This window comes from Rhinolophus ferrumequinum (genome assembly GCF_004115265.2).
Source record: "Rhinolophus ferrumequinum isolate MPI-CBG mRhiFer1 chromosome 15 unlocalized genomic scaffold, mRhiFer1_v1.p scaffold_54_arrow_ctg1_1, whole genome shotgun sequence".
NCBI classification, from domain to species: domain Eukaryota; kingdom Metazoa; phylum Chordata; class Mammalia; order Chiroptera; family Rhinolophidae; genus Rhinolophus; species Rhinolophus ferrumequinum.
Window position 1 is genome coordinate 11,199,259 of NW_022680357.1, and position 19,711 is coordinate 11,218,969.

The 19,711-nt window shown below is 43.6% G+C and overlaps 2 protein-coding genes and 1 pseudogene across 4 annotated transcripts in view; 2 read left to right on the forward strand and 1 right to left on the reverse strand.

Moving 5' to 3' along the window:
* GSPT1 (G1 to S phase transition 1) overlaps window positions 1-3,547 on the reverse strand; it is a 27,718-nt gene extending 24,171 nt beyond the window's left edge. For 2 of the 3 annotated variants that reach the window (XM_033101151.1, XM_033101150.1), the window contains exon 1: window positions 2,289-2,902. In XM_033101151.1, the coding sequence (XP_032957042.1) occupies window positions 2,289-2,649 (361 nt within the window). In that variant the 5' untranslated portion in view covers window positions 2,650-2,902. Of the gene's footprint in view, window positions 1-2,288; window positions 2,903-2,958 lie in introns of those variants that run through there. The other variant, XM_033101152.1, reaches the window with a different exon arrangement.
* Window positions 1-6,670, forward strand: part of LOC117019462 (40S ribosomal protein S25-like) — a 10,278-nt pseudogene extending 3,608 nt beyond the window's left edge.
* TNFRSF17 (TNF receptor superfamily member 17) overlaps window positions 1-19,711 on the forward strand; it is a 54,410-nt gene that overhangs the window by 3,608 nt on the left and 31,091 nt on the right. The window lies entirely within an intron of this gene.

The following is a 19,711-nucleotide window of genomic DNA, read 5'->3' on the forward strand; positions in this document are numbered from 1 at the left end:
CCTCTACTGGTTGCTCAAGGCACTCCTATAAGTAGTAAAGGGAGGAAGGGAGAGAGGGAGGGAGGAAGGAAGGAAGGAAAGAAGGATGGAAGGAAGAAAGGAAGGAAGGAAGGAAAAAGAAACAAACCAGCCCATTTTCAAGTGAAATAGTCATCCTAGACAGACACATTTTAAGTCATTCATCCTAGTGCTCTATCTCTAGACACCTTGAAAAGCTCTCCTTGTATCTAGTTTAAAAATACACCCAGCACAAATTTCACCTATGGCTTAACAAAAGGAAACATGCTAGCCCTACTATTTCCTCACTATAAAAAACTGCAAACTTTATAGTTCCCCCTTTGTAAATCTCAATCTAACTGTTCCCATTTTTCCTCCTGCTTCTTCCAAGCATAGCTCTCTGCTCTGATGATGACCTGAATGGGCTGTAACATGCAATCCAAGAGTTACACCAAATTTGGGACATCAATTTAGAAAATCCATTCTTTTCAAATAGATATCCTACAGAGGATTTTTTTTAAACATTAACTGACGTTTTGTAGAAGCAGCTGGTAAAGTCAGTAACACCAAAACAGGTTTCTGATAAAAAAGAAAAAGTTGACCATAATGTAGGGGCTTTTCTTATAACCACTTCCCTACAGCTTTTTACATCTCTAACTTCCAGTAGTGCCACAGAGAAAAGGATTAAGAGTAAAATTGCAAATTAGCAAATATCAGGAAGAGGAAAAAGTTCTCCTGCGTAAGAGGTAATGCCTAGTCGCTCAACAATAACCACCACTCTAGACTGGCTGATGGCTAGATAGGCTGGAATTGCAGTTTTAGGTCTAGCTAGTGTGGTGCTGGTGGCTCTAGAATAAGGAGGGAGGGACAAAAAGAAAATGTCTGGATAAACGGGATCTGTATGATAAGGTACGGGAAAGCTAAGTTTCCTTGTGCAAAGGGAAAACCGCCCACACAAGTAAAAGAAATATCAGTCACTAAAACAACCAAACCCAAACTGTGTGGTCACATACGTACTTTGCAAAAGTTATTTCTGCAAATTTTTTCCTCTAGAGAAAAAAACTGTAGCAAAAGTTTCTGAAGAAACCAAACTCAGAGAGTTATAATGTCCACTTATCTAAGAAATACTACTGGTTGGTCAAGTCTCCCCTATAAGTATCATAGTTCTATATAACACAGAACTCAAAAGAGAACTCAACAATCTGCTTTCACAAATTGCTGGGAATGGCTATGATCCCGTCCCATACTCTGACTATAATGGAAGGACTTTCAGCTTTTTCCTTTCTTTTTCTCTTTAAGCCAATACTGACAGTTCCTAAAATAAGCACCTTTATATAGGGAGAATACTTAAGTTCACTCATTTGTTATTCCTACAAAATCAGTACCTGAAAGCATGCTATCACTTAAGCAGCCCCTAAATACAGGAAGATTTTTAAAGATCGAACTTAACCAACAGTGAGTTATACCAAGCAACCTGAATAAGGTAAACGATTTTAACGCAATGAAGATTATAAACGTGTCACTGACAAGGAGAAAAGTCCAACTCCCACTTAAGAAAAAGGGCACACAAATTAATGTAGCTTCCCACCCACATTAATATTAAGTGAAGAACTCTAATTTTGTGACACTCTGAACTTTACGAGCTTACAGAATGGTAAGGATGAAAAAGATCTTTGTATTGATAGCCAACAGTTTCTGCCGGATCACAAGACTGCAATGCATCTTGGGATTCCTTCAGGCCGGTTCGGTGCCATAGACATTTAACACGTAATCACAGCTTCAATAATAGAAATTACAGCGAGACGCTCTCTGGCCTAGGCCTAAGGTGAAGGAAAACTCGAGCATTCGTCCTCCCCAACTCCTCGAATTTCTCCACGCCCAACCAACAGACTCCTGACTCCGTCTGTCCTCACTTCTAGGCCTCGCGTTGCTGACCGCCGTCGCCCCCGCTCTGTCCCCTACGGTTCCCACATCAAGTGGGTAACTGTGGCCCCCGGGGGAGGAGAGGGCCTCAGGCCCCGCCGGTGTCCCCGGCGCGCCTCTCCCGCCCCAACTGGCCCTCAGCCGCGGCCGCCCCACGCAGGCCGCCCCACCCAGGACTGCCGACGCCGCTGTCAGCGCCCCACGTGCCGTCGAGCCCCACGGCCGCGCCGTCCCCTGGCCCGGCGAGGCACGCCGCCTGACCGCATCCCATCCCCACCCCATCCCCACCCCATCCCCGGTGGGCACCGGCCCCCAGGTCGCTGCTCCCGCCCTAGCAGCCGGCTTCCTCCCGCGTCCCGGCCTTTTACCCGAAGGGCCTCCCGCGCCGCTGCCGGCTCCGTGGTTGTTGGCGGCGGCGCCAGCTGAGGGTGGTGGCGGCTGGGCCGGGCCCCGCAGGAAGGACGGCACGAACTCAGCGGCGTGGACGTTGGGCACGAAGGGTTTGGCGTTGACGTTGAGTTGCCGGCTGAAGGCCGCACTGAGATGTTCACGCTGGGCCTCGGCCGCAGCCGCCACCAAGGGGCCGCTGGCGCTGCCGGCGGCGCCGCACGGCCCCGGCCCAGGGGCTTCCATGTCTGCCTGGTCCCAGCAGTCGGGCGCCGAGTCGCTGCTGCTGCTGCCGCTGCTGCTCCCGCCGCCGCCGCCGCCACCACCACTGCCCGGATCCATGATCGGGGGGGCCGTGTGTGTGGTGAAGAGAGGGCGGGAAATGGAGGCGGGGGCGACCGGCCGGGAAGGAGCAGGCCGCACTGACCCCGAGAAGCGGCGAGGCAGAAGGGCCAGGGGCTAGCGATACAATCCCCGGCGTCGTCGCGGCGGCAGCTCCAGTCTCCACTCCGCACACACGACGACGGCGGCGATAGCTCAACCCTCCTCGTGTGTGCGAGCGGATCTCCTCCCACCCAACCCCAACCACCTCCGACCGCCTCAGCGCCAACCCCACGCCCGGCGCGGATTGAACCCCGCCGCCACCCGTACCTTCGCCTTGGTAGTCCTGGCTCTGTCCGTTCCCGTTTCCGGCTATGGAGCGCAGCTGAAGACGGAACTACGAGTTCCGGCAGTGCCCGCGCGACCCTGTTGCGGTTTTCCCGGGGGCCGATGGGAGTCGAAGTTCCGGGGGCCGGAGCAACCGGAAGCGACTCGGGCTCCCAGCAAGCAGTGCGAGGGGGCGGAGATCTGGTGGCAGCTCGGCGGTCCCAGCTGTCACCGAGTGGGGGCAGGGACTGGGGCAGCGGTGGCGCGACTGGGCGCCGGGCCGCGGACAGCGAGTCTTTCAGCCCCTGGGGATGGTCCACCGTCCTGTCAGCAACAAGATGGGGGGGAAACGGACAGCAGTTCTAATGTGGAAAAAAACTCTCGACTCCTGAAAATTCCGTCCTTCTCTTTCACCAGCCTCTCCGCGTTCTCTGCCTCACAGTCTCGCTACCTTGTTCTCTTTCTTTCCACCTTCCTTCTCCCCTCCCCCAGCCAGATTTTGCCCTACATTTCAAAGCCAACGCAGAGCGTCTTTCATTTTATGTATTCATTTGGTGGAAGAGACAATAAAACCTTGAGACATTATAACTTATACTACGATGTGGCTCGTAAAGTGCTCGGGCCCAGGCTCTGCCCGGCAAAGGGCATTATTAACTGCAAATTTCAATGACTCACTGTTTGACTAGTCATTTAAAGCCTTCACCCAAATTTTTCCATCTCTTCCTCCTCCTGGCCAAGTGCTTTGCAAATTAAACAGAGAGGTGCCATATTCCTTGATGTAGCCAACTGTACCCAACTAACAGGATTATTTTCTTTCACTTTTAACACGGTTACTTTGATGTGTCCAGCTTCTGTGTGTACCATTAGGTGCAGTGGTTTTCTTTTGAGGGGTCCGATTTGCTCACATAGTCTACTTTATTGACGGCCTCTCTCGCTGAATTGATTTTAGGTGAACATGAGAAAAGAATGAAAAAGAAGAAAGAAAAAAGAGAGAGAGAGAAATACTTAGACCCAACTGCATGAAGTAGGAAAATAACGTGGCTCTGAGGATCCATTAAGTTTTTCTGAAATTCACCCCTGTAGAAGCCCAAGCAGAGAAAAACATTTTTGATATTTTTCTGCAAGGGGTCTAGACAGAATGCAACTAACCTACTAGTAATTAATGGTATGGACACACAGAGAATAGATGTTTCTTAACAACTTTATGTTAAGTTCCAAAATGTAGATCTAAATATGAATTTTACTTTTAAACATATGTATTTTAAAGATAAAACAGAACTCAGCCTAATGAGACAGGTAAAAAACAAAGCTGTCAGTTACCTTTTAAAACAAGTCCTACACTAAAGTGGTTTGAAATTGTGTTTAACATTAAACAAACAAATTTTATGTATTTAAAAAATTTCTTTATTGGGGAACAGTGTGTTTTTCCAGGACCCATCAGATCCAAGTCAAGTCATTGTTTTCAATCTAGTTGTGGAGGACACAGCTCACTGGCCCATGTGGAAATCGATCCAGCGACCTTGGTGTTATGAGCACTGTGCTCTAACCAGCTGAGCCAACCAGCCGCCCCTGTATTTTTTTTCTTTAACACATGACACTTGGGAAATGGACCACTATAGATGTGGGAAAAAAACAAATAGAGACCTCCATTATAATAAGGCTGGCTTTACGTTCGCATCAGATCTGTGGCCTATGCTACCTGAGATCTTTTGGACTTTTTGTTTTCAGGAGAGAGAATGTATTCCTCTGATTAATACAAAGTTCTGGTTACAGCCTATTATAATTCTCAGAAGACCCAATTGAATCTTTTTTGAGTGTCCCATTTTAATGTTGGTATTAAGTGATTGCTTTCAGATTTACAGAGAACTCATAGAAATTGATATAAAAATCATACATTCTTTCCTTGTATATAGGAGACCTGCATTGCTATTGAATGACATATTTTCATCTTATGTTCATAAGAAGAAAATACAATATATCTGAAATAAAGTGCCTGCTCACTCAAGATTTGCACTCCCCAAACTACTTTTAAGAAACTGTTACTTTTTTGCCCAACATCTTAGCAAGGCTGCAGTGGTAACAGCTGCTCTCTGAGCTTCGCTATGCCGCCCAAGGACGACAAGCAGAAAGATGCCGGAAAGTTGGCCAAGAAAGACAAAGACCCAGTGAACAAATTTGGAGGCCAGGCCAAGAAGAAGTGGTCCAAAGGCAAAGTTTGGGACAAGCTCAGTAACCTGGTCTTGTGTGACAAAGTGACATGACAAACTATAAGGAAGTTCCCCCCTATAAGCTTATAAACCCCACTGTTGTCTCTGAGAGACTAAAGATCCGCGGTTCCTTGGCCAGCGCAGCCCTTCAGGAGCTCCTTAGTACAGGACTTACTAAACTCGTTTCAAAGCACCGAGCTCACGTCATTTACACCAGAAGCACCAAGGGTGGGGATGTGTCAGCTGCTGCTGAAGATGCATGAACAACCGGTCCACCAACTGTACATTTTGAAAAATAAAACTTTATTAAAGAAAAAGAAAGAAATCGTCAACACAAGCAGCTGACTCAGTGAACCACACTGTCCTTCTCTAACCACTTTGTCATTGGATACCATACTTCCAGTGGTGTCACCCATAGGGCACTGATGATAGGTTAGTTCTTCACATCGAATTCCATTCGAGTTTCTTTGTGCCTGCTGCTTTTTCTAGGGACAAAGACAGAAACTGCTAAGAAAACTGCAGTTTAGAAAAGCAGTTGATGTCATTAACTTCCATGTCCCCGAATAGGATAATTATGGATATTCAGGAAAAAATCCCCTGCAATGGTTTTCAAAAGCCTTGACGTGCCAAGGTTGAGGCACTGCTCCAGCCAGAGAGTGAGAAGTTCTTCTTGATAATGACTGTTGATCTAAGACTGAACAACTTGAGGTCACAGTTTCTTCTTCATCTTCTTTATATTCCCAATGCCCAGTAGAATGCTTGGCGTAGAAAACGGGCTTACTACATGTTTAATTAACGGGTGGGTGCCTCAATAGAGAGTTTGGGACAATACTACCCTTTTATACTTATCTAGGGCAGTTGAGACTCAGGACTATCAACTTTAAGAGAGTTTTTCAAAGAACATCCCGCTATATTCTCTGTGACGCACACCCAGGGTGAGCCGGACAGCAGCTGTGCTTTGCCAAGCTACGTATGCTCATTCAAGGTCTGAGCCATTTCACAACAGATAATTCCCATCTTCCAGTGCAAATTCCACCAGCTGCCATTCCTAGTAGTCGCTCGCTTTTGTTCTCTGTCTTCCTCTCCTCCCTTATTATTCTGCTTTTAAACTGAATCGGGGTCTCAGCATTTGCCCCTTTTAGTCAACTACACAGTACTTTGTTTTGTTTTGTTAATGTAAGCGTTTATTTTTTATGCTTCCAACCATAAGACTGATATGAAAACTCAAGGCTGTCCCAGGGTTTCTGTGGATGCACACAGAGGGACAATGGCCATCCCACTCCTGGAAATGTTTTCTACAGAAATATGAGCACAAGTGTGAAAAGCTGTTTTTTCCTGCATTTTTGCAATAGCTCCAGACTGGAAACAATCTAAATGTCCAATAACATGGAAATGGTTAAATAAGTGATATTACACCAATATTATGGAATAATATGCAGCTATCAAAAAGAGTAAAACAACATAGAAGTACATTTTTTAAAAAAAATTTATTGGGGAAGGGAACAGGACTTTATTGGGGAACAGTGTGTACTTCCGGGACTTTGCCAAGTTGTTGTCCTTTCAATCTTAGTTGCAGGGGGCGCAGCCCACCATCCTTTGTGGGAGTTGAGGAATCGAACTGGCAACCTTGTGGTTGAGAGCCCACTGGCCCATGTGGGAATCAAACTGGCAGCCTTCGGAGTTAGGAGCACAGAGCTCCAACCGCCTGAGCCACCGGGCCAGCCCCAAAAATACATTTTTTTATAGATTTGTATTAAACTATAGCTAACATACAATATTATATTAGTTTCAGGTATACACCATAGTTATTCAACATTTATAAGTTCAGCAACCATCTGACACTGTATCACGGTATCACAATACTACTGACTATATTCCCTATACTGTGCATTACATCCCCAAGATTTAATTGTTTTATACCTGGAGATGTGAACCTCTTATTCTCCTTCACCTTGCCCCACACATTAACAATTTTTCAATTACAGTTGACAATCAATATTATTTTATATTGATTTCAGGTGTACAGCACAGTAGTTAGACATTTATATAATTTAAGAAGTGATCCTCCTGATTTGTCTAGTACCCACCTGGCACTATACATAGTTATTACCATATTATTGACTATATTCCCTATGCTTTGCTTTACATCCCCATGACTACTGTGTAAAACCAATTTGTACTTCTTAATCCCTTCCCCTTTTTCACCCACCCCAACTCTCCTCCCATCTGGCAACCATCAAAATGTTCTGAGTTTGTTTCTGTTTTGTTTGTTTGTTTATTTCGTTCTTTAGATTCTACATACAAGCAAAATCACATTGGGTAGAATATATAGTGGATCAATGTATCTAGTACAATTCTATTTCTTTAAAAGTATCTAGCTTTTTTAAAGAAAAGATGATATAGTGCCATTTGCAACACCATAGATGGATCTAGATATTATTATGCTAAGCGAAATAAGTCAGACAGAAAAAGTCGAAAACCATACGATTTCTGATATGTGGGATATAAAACTGAAAGCAACAAAGGAACAAGACAAACAAAGAAACAAACAAAAACTCATAGACATAGACAATAGTTTAATGGTTACCAGAGGGTAAGGGGGTAGGGGGGTGGTAGAAGAGGGTAAAAGGGGTCAAATATAGTATGGTCATGGAAGGAGAACTGACTCTGGGTGGTGAACACACAACGTGATACATAGATGATATATTACAGAGTTGTACACTTGAAACCTATGTAACTTTACTAACCATTGTCACCCCAATAAAGTAAAAAAAAAACAACAAAAAGTACCTATCTAGCTTTTTTCTTTCCCTGGAATATTCTTTACCTAGATCTACCTTGCTAGCTCCTCATTATCATTCAGCTCAGATGTGTATTCTCATTTCAGAGGCCTCTCCTAGCCACCCTGGCCTCTACCAACCCACATCACTCTCTACTCTCTTACCCAGTTTAATTTTTCATAGCTATGGGGACCTGGCCCACAGGCAGCTAAGCTAGCAGGCAGTCAAGGTCTCCCAGCTCCATGGGAACGCTGCTTATCAGACAGCCAGTTCCGTGCACTAGCCAGCAGTCAAGGTCTCCCGGCTTCTCGGGATGCTGTGTGCGTGAGAGCAGGCCTGCAGTCCTGCCGGATGACTTCTCCCGTGCAATGCTCTTTGTTTGCTGTACCCATATAACCTTGCTTCTTCTCTGCCTGCATGCGGAGTGCTATCCTTCCGGCTGGCAGCCACTGGAAACTCTCCCCCATCAGTAAGTCTCAGTAAAGCATAAACTCAGCCACCTGATGTGTTCTTTGGGCTTGTGGCTTCTCAGGCACACATCTTGGATCAACTCGGACTCAGTCCAAACAATAGCACTTATCATGATCTGAAATTCTTATTCATTCCCATCTCCTCCAACTAGAATATTCCATCATTCTGTCTTATTTGCTATTGTGTTACCATCACCCACAACATTGCCTGGGTTGGTAACGTGCTCAGTAAACATTTGAGAGAGAAAGAAACATGTGTATCTCTTTGTATGTTATCAAACTTTTAAAAGTGTGAACAGTTACATATGCAGCAGTTCATGGAAGATACATTTATGGGATGGGATTGAATGTGGAAAGGAGAGCAGCTGGAAGAAGAAGAAATTGCAATTATTATTTATATGTTTGGATTTTCCCACAACAAGCAAATTCTTATTTTTTTTTATTGAGGTGAAATTCACATAACATAAAATTAACCATTTTAAAATGAATAATTCAGTAGGATTTAGTACATTCACAATGTTGTGTAACCAACCACTTTTTTTTTTTTAAGATTTTACTGGGGAAGGGGAACAGGACTTTATTGGGGAACAGTGTGTACTTCCAGGCCTGTTTTCCAAGTCAAGTTGTTGTCCTTTCAATCTTAGTTGTGGAGGGTGCCATTCAGCTTCAAGTTGTTGTCCTTTCAGTCTTAGTTGTGGGGAGCACAGCTCAGCTCCAGGTCCAGTTGCCGTTGCTAGTTGCAGGGGGCGCAGCCCACCATCCCTTGCAGGAGTCGAACCGGCAACCTTGTTAACCAACCACTTTTGTCTAAATGCAAAACATTTTCGACATGGTACAAGGAAACCCATAACCATTGTGGGAACGGTTCCCATTTCCATGGGAACATGCTTCCTATTCTCCTCTCCTCCTTGCACTTAGTAACCATCTTTCTGCCTGCGTACGGAGTGATAAATCTCAAAGATTTATCTATCCTAGTCATTTCATATAAATGGAGTCTTATATTACCTTTGTGTCTAGCTTCTTTCACTTAGCATAATGTTCTCAAGTTTCATCCATGTTGTAGCTATCAGTACTTCCTTCCTTTTTATGGCCAAATAATATTCCTTTACATCAATGTACCACTTCTTGTTTATCCATTCACTCATTGATGAGCAAACGGTGTTTGTAACTTAAAGATAAAAGAAAAGTTAAACTAATTAGTTGTGAAATTCTAATAAGGGTTTAGTCCTATAACACTGCCTTCCCCCAACACACACACACACACACACACACACACACACACACACACACTTCAAACATGAGACACAAGCCCAGGTTCCTTGTGGGCTTGTGACCTGTGACCAGTGACCAACCAGCCACAGGTTGTAGGTTCCAACAACCCCCTCCAGCTCAGAATGCCAATCACAATTCCAGGTTGTCACCTGTACTTCTGACCAACTGGCTATAAAATCAGAGGTTCCCACAACCCCCTCCTTGGGTTCGATTAATTTGCTCGAATGGCTCACAGAACTCAGAGAAATGTTGTACATACTTGATTACTGGTTTATTATGAAAGGATATAACTCAGAAACAGCCAGATGGAAGAGATGCACAAAGCAAGGTATGGGGAAGGGGCGTGGAGCTTCCATGCCCTCTCCAAGCACACCATTCTCCCCAAATCTCCAGGTACTCACTAACCTGGAAGCTCTATGCACCCCAACCTTTTAGGTTTTTATAGAGGATTCATTTCATAGTCATAATTGATTGAATTACTGGCCATTGGAGATTGAATCAGTCCCCTCCCTGGGGGTGGGAGATGGGACTTTAAGTTCCAACCTAATTACACAGTTGGTTCTCCTGGCAACCAGTTCCCACTTAGCTGCTTCCAAAACTCACCTAATTCGCATAACAAAAGATACGTTTATCACTCAACACTTAGGAAATTCCAAGGGTTTTGTGAGCTCTGCACTAGAAATTGTGAGTGAAGACCAAATCTATGTGAGAAATATATTTTGGTTATCTGCATGACCAAATGTGTATTTCTCATAAATCACAACATCGCAAACAGCCTGCTCAGCACACCAACGTCCCTCTCAGCTCTTGTCGAGACTCAGAATCCAGGAAGAGAGATGCCCATTAGCCAAGCTTTTGTCACTTTTTTCCCCCCAGCTGAAGTGGACATGGAAGGCACTCCTATGGGACTGCTTCCCAGCAAGGGACAGATTACCCACAAAGGGATTCCCCAGCCAGAAACCCATGTGTCATTAGAAAGAGGGAATGGCTGGAGGATAGCCCAAAATAACAAACACCAGGATACGGAGTCTGTATAACAGCCACTCATGACAAGGACACAGCATGACAAATTCCAGGGCATGGAAACTGCATGACAAGTGTCAGGACATTAGACAACTCAGCCAAACTAGCAGAACATCATCCTTCCTGCTTAGTCGTTCATTTAAACAAATATTATTTCCCATCTACCATATTCAAGGTTTGAATAGTATTAGTGTGCCTTTGGTCATACACTCAATTCACTTTTGCTGATTATAAACCTCGCAAATAATAAACCATAGAGAGTGACTCTTGATTCACCCTGTACAGGGCAAGGTATGGGGAACAAGGTAAACCCCCCAGTTGTTTTTATATAGGTGAATCAGGTTATTGTGACCACCCATAAAGAGAAGTGCTGAGAGTCTGTAAATTTGAGAAGATCCAGGAGAGCAAAGTAGAACACAATAGAAAGAGTCCAACTTGGAGTTGGATAGACCTGGGTGGGAATCCTCCCACAGCATCTAGCTGTGTGACTTTTGACAAGTTACTTAACCTCTCTGAGCCTTTTCTTTTAAAGCTCTTAGTATGTTGCCTGTGCTCAGAAAATGGTAATTGTAATATGTTAAGAGATATGATTGTGATGGTAGCATCCCTATATTATTACTTAAGTCAAGACAACAAAATGGATTTGAATTGTTGCAAGATTGATTTAGGTTACACATCAGAAAGAACTTGTACTTGTTAGTCTGCCCAAATTAGAGAGAGGGCAGGGTCTGGGCTGCTAGGGCTACTTGGGAGGGCCCATCAAAGGTACAGATTGAGGGTCAGACCGTGGGAGTGGCCTGAAAGGAACCCCTTGCCTAGAGGAAGATCTGAGTTTTATATACGAGTAGGTGATGGGCCAGGTTCTGTGTAGGCCTTTGGGACCAGCCCACTCCCAACCTCCCTTTTCCCCAACAGCTACTCTGTACACTTCGGCTGCTCTGACCTCCTTTCTGATCTCCCGACTCGCCAAGCTTGTTTCCTCAAGTCCTGTGCTCTGGCTGCTCCTTCTGCCTGCTTGCTCCGCTCCCTGAACCTCACATGGCTGGCATCATTTAAGGCCCGACTGAGATGTTACCTCTTCCTCTGAGAGATTCCCGATGGAAAACTGACCCTCTCCTCTTTGCTCTCTAGAACATTACACTGATTTACAGTTGATTTTCAGTATTTGCAGATTCCGTGTTGCCAATTTGCCTACTCGCTTGAATTTATTTGTAATCCCCAAATCCATACCCACGGGGCTTTCACAGTCATTTGCAGACGTGCACAGAATGGCAAAATTTCAGTCACTGTAAATGCACGTTCAGGGCTGAGCTGGAGCAAGGCCACGGTCTCTGCCTTCTTGCCTCTGCTCTCATCTTGTGAGCTGGTGTTCTTTTCAGGAGGAGATCGGCCACAAACTGGCTCAAGTTGTCCCGTGTGTGTGTGTGTGTGTGTGTGTGTGTGTGTCTTATCTAACCCAGCTCTGTGCCGATGCTCTGGGAACAGTGGCCTTGGCCTTGGTTTCCACGTTCCTTGTTATCCTACCTCCACCCCAACCCCAGTGCCCAGCAGACACTTAATAAGTATTTGTCACAACAGTGAATGGATGGAAAAAGACCAGGCTGTTGGCACTCAGGAGAGAGGGTCAAGAGCTGGGAGGGTCCAGTGTAAAACAAAACAAAACAAAAGAACATATGAAAGGAGAACTGACTCTGGGTGGTGAATGCACAATGGGATTTATAGATGATGTAATACAGAATTGTACATCTGAAATCTATGTAATTTCACTAACAATTGTCACCCCAATAAATTTTTTAAAAAAAGTAAAAAAAAAGAACATACGAAATAAAACAGAAATAGACTCACAGATACAGAGAACAAACTGATGGTTACCAGAGGTGAAAAGGAATGAGAGGTACACACTTCCAGTCATAAAATAAATAAGTCACAGGGATATAATGTACAGCATAGGGAATATAGTCAATAATATCTTAATAACTTTGTACAGTGACAGATGGTTACTAGACATACCGTGGAGATCACATCAGAAGGTATGTAGATGCAGAATCACTATGTTGTACACCTGAAATTAATATAATATCGTATGTCCACTATACTTTGAAAAAGAGAGAGAAAAGAGATGGAATGGGTCATCCATTGACGGGATGGGTCATCCGTTGACTGGATGGCCACACTGGGAAGTGTGAGTAGATGGGGCTGTAAGTAAGAGATGAAGTGAGAGGTGATCTGGGCCTGCCTAGGGTGGGACTAACCTGGGAATATCCTTGTGGGTGCTGCCTACATGGAACGGATGGGTGCACTTCTGAGTGTTTACCCAGACACCCGGAATGTAGTCTGGAGGTAGGTGGGGCAATGGTGACATCAGTAGCATCCGTTGAGTGGCCTGCTTTTATGAGTCAGATGCTGTGCTTGGTGTTTCGCTCACATGTCTCTTCTAGTCCACACAACTACTCTGTGGGGTTGGGATTATCCCCTCAAACGAGTGAAATAACTGGCTCACAGAACTATCAAGTGGCAGAGCCGAAATTGAAACCCAGGCCAGTCTGATCCCAAACCAGGAGCCTTTCACCACCACAGCTGTGTGTCTCAAGCTTCAGACTTCACATTTTTGCCGTTGGCACTTACCATCTGTCCTAGTATTTTACTGCATGCTTTTTTCTTTAAACTGACACTCTTTCCCACCGAATTTATTTTCAAAGGAAACTTTATTACTTCTGTAAATGGAAAACAAGTATCGCTTACATGAAAAGAAGATAATTTTGAAAATATATACAAAGGAAACAATATTACATTTTGACCAGATCTTGTGGCCTGATGGAGACCTACTCTCTCTTTGTTCAAAATGGGGGTGAGCAAGCCTTGGAGGCGTGTTAAAGACAGAGTAGAATTTATCTGAGGCTGTCTTCTAGAACACATCAAAGGCTAATTGAACAGAGTAATTGTCTCACTGTGTGACTCTGTTACTGACTACCACGCCTCTTTACTACACACAAGCTTCTCTTATTCCTCCTAAAACCCCTTCATGTACCATTTTAGGCTTCAGGAAACAGCAGCTCACCTTTGTGGCCTTATGCCCTGATGAGCTTCCCTTCTGAACAGCATGAGGAGGCAAAGCTTATGTCACGGAAAGTGGTAGAGGGAATTTAAGGAGCTAGAAACGCAGCTCCTTGAGCTGACATTTGATCCAGTTCCAGAGAACAGGCTGAGAGAGCAGCAGCCCCAGGCAATGAGAAGCCTGCTGTGTTCGCTTTTTAGGGATGCATCAAGGTCATGATGTCTGGCTTTGAGAATGGTGGTAAGGGTCATTGGAGGAAATCAAAATTCATGCTAAGGGGACAGTAGGGACACTGGTAATTGTGGAGTGGCACACTGCCCATACTAGGTGGAAAGCCAACTTAGAAGATCATGACATAATATCTCTGTCTCCCACTCCGAGCCTTCCTCTGCAGGCCTTCTAGAAAACAAGCCAATTATTTGATGTGCAAAGAGGAAGTGAAGACATTCCCAAGTGAGCAAGAGCAGAGAGGAGGGAGTGTCAAGCTGGAGAAGCTATAGGACCCCTTGTGGAGCCTTAAGTTACACAGCCTGATTGTGACATTGGAGGCGAAGATAGATTTGTTGTACCTTACATGAGACAGCCTGGGGTTTCAATCAAATGACATCTGGTGGCCTCTCGGGGAACTGGCAGGTAGCTTGGATGTTGAGGGGAGACGTTGCTAGAGTAGGTCTGGGGAGAGAGGAAGGCAGACACTGTTTTCCTACTTGCTTTTCTCTCTCCCCTACTTTTCACCCTTAGTCATTTTACAGTAAACATATATCAAGGGGTCTCTATCTATTCAGTCATTCAGTCATTCGGCCAACAATCCTCGTCAGTTACTACATGCCAGTCACTGTGCTAGGTGCTGGGTCACCATAGGTGAACGGAACTGTCTGTGCTCTCAAGGGCTTCACGGGCTGGTTGAGAGGTGCTGGTGGGAAAATAAATGAACACAAAATACAGGATCATAGTTAAGACCCATGGATGAAAGAGACTTGCCTGAGTTCGGTTCCTGCGCTTCTTCCAGTTGTGCAAGTTACTTTACTTCTGTGTGGCTCAGTTTCCCCATCTATAAAATGGGGGAATCAATAGTACCTGGTTCACAGGGTGTTTTGCAAGGTTTAAATGGATTAATCCAGGCAGAGCACTTGGCACAAAGCCTAGGCTACCATAAGTACAGCTCCAGAGCTCAAAACTATTAGGTCGGTGGGAAAGTAATTGCGATTTAAAAGGTTAAAAATAATTGCAAAAACCACAATTACTTTTGCACCAACCTAATATTGTTACTAATATTTTAAGCAACATACAAAGTAGAAGGTGAAGTAACAGAGGAGGGAATAATTCTGTGGCAGCTGGGGAGGCTTCCTGGAAGAGGTGATGATTTGTAAGTTGAGGTTTTAAAAAGATGGGCCAGAAGCACTGCAGGGCCTAAAGGGGGGCAGGGCAGGTGGCACAGCAGGCACGCGATGATACTCTCTTAGTAGAAGCCAGTAAGAGCAAGGGAGCAGTGAGCTGTGGACGTGACAAAGTAGTTGTCTAAATTGGTTCATACAATCTGCCGGTTTTCATAATTACAACTGTGTGGGAAGCATGTAACGTCTTCAGCGTTCCAGCTCCCAGTTTCTTAATAGTGTTCTCCAACATCAGTCACCAAGAGAATCCCTCGAGGAATTAATGAATAATGCAGATGCCTGGGCATCTGTCCCAGAAGTTCTGGCTCGGCAGGCCTGGTATGAGGCCCAGGATTCTGCTTTTCACATAAGCACCCTAAGTCATTCGTTGCCAATGGTCCAACTGTCACACTTTGAAAACCTCTATCCTAGGGTTCCAGCTCTCAATTTAAAAACCGCTCACCTAGACCTGTGATTATAGCCAAGTCTATGAATGAGTATAGTCAAAATGGGCTTTGACTATCTCCTGAGAACCATCGCTTTGAGGATCCACGTACCAGCCCTCACTCAGCCCACTTTTCCTTCAGCATTAGGATCGCTACTGTTTCTTTAGTTCTATACCTGACTGTGTTAGGGGCCTGTGATGTACACACACACACACACACAAAGCCCATTTCTAAACCAGTGCTGTTCACTAGAACTTTCTGTGAGGATGGCAATGTTTTATATTTATACTGTGGCTATGGAGTGCTTGAAAATGTGGCTAGAGAGACTGAGGTACTGATAATTTTTTAAATTAATTTAAACAGCCACATGTGTCATACCGGATTGGACAGCTGGGATCTAAACACTAAAATGATGCTGAACATAGAGAGCCCACACTGCAAAGGCCGGGGACTGAAACAGCCTCAGAGGCCAGCAGCTGTGTCTTCTCCTGGGCTCGCCCTGTGCTTTTGGAAGAGAATGGATGGCAGAGATTCTTGCATTATTTAAATGGTGATTCTCTCTCTCTCTCTCTCTCTCATGTATAATTAGATTTACCAAGTTAAAAACATGTATGATACGACTCCACTATGTAGGTTTTCAAAGCATCCCCTCATGATTTGTGTTTTCTGTGACTTATAAAAATTCTTTAAAACCCCCAAAGAATGGGAGAATGATAAGGGATCATATCCAGAATACATAAAGAACTCTTATAACTCAACAACAACAATGACAACAAAAAGACAAAAAGAGCTCAGTTAAAAAATGGGCAAAGGACTTAAATAGACATTTCTCCCAAGAAGATGTGCAAATGGACAATAAACACATGAAAAGATGCTCAACTTCACTAATCATTACGGAAATGCAAGTCAAAACCACAATAAGAAACTATCTTGCACCCGTGATTACTATCAAATAGGAAAGAACAAAAAACAAAAAAAAACACCCAGAAAATAATAAGTGTTGGTGAGCATGTGGTGAAAATGGAACCTTTGTTGGTGGGAATGTAAAAATGGTGTAATTGCTGTGGAAAATGGTGTGGTGATTCCTCAAGCATTAAACATAGAATTACCATATGATTTAGCAATTCGACTTCTGGGTTTATACCGAAGAGAGGAAAGCAGGGACTCAAGTAGATATTCGCACATGCACGTTCATAGCAGCATCATTCACAGCAGCCAAATGGTAGAGGCAACCCAAATGTCTATTGATGCATAAGTGAATAAACAAAATGTGGACTATTATTCAGCCTTAAAAAAGAAGGGAAAGAACAAAATGGTACGACATGGGTGAACCTTGAAGGCATTATGCTCAAGGAAATAAGCCAATGACGAAAGGACAAATATGGTATGGTTCTACTTGCACAAGATACCTAGAGTAGTCAAATTCCATGGAGACAGGATGTAGACTAGAATGGTGGTTGCCAGGGGCCCGGGGAGGCAAGGATGGGGAGTTGTGGTTTAATGGAGACATAGTTTCCGTTTGAGAACATGGGTGGTGCTGATGGTCGCACAATAATATGAATGAACTTAATGCCACTGAACTGTACGCTTAAAAATGACAAATCTTTGTTATGCGTATTTTACCACAATAATAAATATAAAAGAAAAAAGATGTAAAAAGATCTTAATGCTGCCTCCCCACCGTTTTAAGCCACTACTCCAAAAGAAAAAGTCCCGGGAGTGAATCCTAGAGGAAAATATCTCTGCAGACAGCTTCTCCGAGGTGGGGGCTGGGGGGAAACCAGTAGGAAGGGTGGAGGGATCCCAGCCTACAAATTCCTCCAACTTGGTGTGCACACGTTCACCTTTCCTTGTATCTGTCCAGGGTGGATGTTATTGATTTATTTCTCAGACATTTATTTACTGAAGGTGAAAATCCTTGGCAATAACACTGCTTAGAGGGGCTATTGACACTGTCGATAAACTGCTCTTGACATCAATTAAATATGCAAGTCTTGAAGTGCAGCTTACAATTACAGCAGAATCTTACCAATACTTTGATGAATCAAATCATTCTTGCGGCTACAACCTCAGTTGGCACTATTATGATTCAGCTTTACAGGTAGGCTGAAAAATTGATCGGTTTGAGGATTACAGCCATCTTCATTTGGTCCTGTGGCACACAGTCTGGTTTCGCTGGATGTTTTTTCTGAGCCTGTCGGTTTCATAGTGCTTATAGTAACTGTAGGAGTATAATGCAATACCTTACTTCTTACAAAAAATAGATAGACATATATAAGAAAGAAAAAATTAGCTTGGACTGAGGGATCAGTTATTTACTCTTCATCAGGCTGGTATAACGGAGGTAGATAAAGCCCTTGCAAAGTGTTGCGACAACCCCCTTCTTTGAGTAAGCATTGCCTTTTTACTCACTGAGAACATTGGTTCTGTGAGCTCATTGACAACTAGACACTGTTGTTTGAGACTATACCAGTAAGAACATCCTGCTCTTATCCGGGGCATCTAAGTCACATTGACACAGAGAAGCTGCCTCCCTTTCCAACCGAGGACAGAGCATCAGATAAGAGGTCCGTAAACACAACAGTCCACATCAGTCATAACTGTAGTTTCCAAGGCAACAGGACTCTGGATGTACTTTGCAGTCCAGACCTGATCTTGACCCCATTACTCACAGCCCTGTTTTGCTCTGAGCCTATCAAAACCCTGCTTTATTTGAATTTCACCCACACTCTACCCTTTCCCTAAATTCTGTAAGGATGTTATTTTTCCCTTTGGTGAGATACCCCGGGTTCCCTCTGGTGCATGGTCTCCCTTCTTGCAACAAGTCAATAATCCTGACTTTATGAGGCTACACATTTGTCCCATGTGACCCTGAGCTGATTGGGCTAAGACAATAGAAACCTCAATTGACAATAAAAAAAAATATTAGTCAGTCAGGGTTTATTTTGTGAGTGTGTGATCACAGGAAAAGTAGTCACTGCAGGGTCTCTTTAAATTGTGAAATCCTCCCTACTCTTCACACATTTAAAGTTGCTCATTTGGATTTACTTGTAACATTTCATTTCAACATTAGTTTTGAATAAGCAAGAACAGTAGCACTAGCGCTGCAGGACGGGTTTGGCTTTTTCATAACATCCCCACTGAATTCCAGGGGGCCACCAGCAGAGACTGAGCCTAGATAAGGTTCTAGTGGTCCAGGTGCTGGTGAGTTCCCTTTGTGTATTTTTGTCAAATCATTCGGAGGTTATCAGATTCAAGGATTGATTAATAATTATGAACATCTTAAGACTCTGACATAGAAAGAAAAATGTCAGTTTGTTCGTGGACCTAGAGAAATGTCTTGGCCAAGTAGGTTGGAATCATGTGCTGGGTTCATCACAATTGTCTGCTATATAGGAAAGTATACAAGGGAATCACATTACTCAAAAGAGTTGTTTGGTGAGAATTTTAAAATTGTGATTACTTGATTTTATGCATGCATCCATCCATGCATTCATGCATCCATCATGCATGTCAATTAGACCAAGATAATACTGACTAACATTTACTAAGCATTTATTATATGCCAGATACTAGTCTAATCATTTTACAATTATGTACTCACTTAAGGTTTATAGGACACTTAAGGTACTATTTATTCCTTCTTATAGATGAGGAAGCTGGGCGCAGAAATCGTAAACAACTTTCAGAAGATCACAACTAAGAAGTGCCAGAGGAAGGATTTAGTGTAGACCCCAGACACATACTCTTTTTTCTTTTTTACCCAGATTCCTCAAATGTTAACATTTGCTTTACTACATTTGCTCTATCTGTTGCTATATAATTTTTTTTCTGAATTGTTTTAGAGTATGCTTTACCAGTAAATACTTCAATTATGTGTGTATCTTAAGAGCAAGGACAGATCAAGATAGTATATTACTGTGTAATATCCGGATCTCATTCGATTTCACTGATTGTTCCACAATGGCCTTTTATAGCAAAGAAAATTCTGGATCATGATACATTTGGTTGTGATGTTTCTTTAATCTCTTTTAATTTAGAGCAGCAATATAGTCTTTTTATATGTTTAATGTCATTGGCATTTTTGAAGAATACAGGCAAAATTGTTATACAATATCTCAATAAGGATC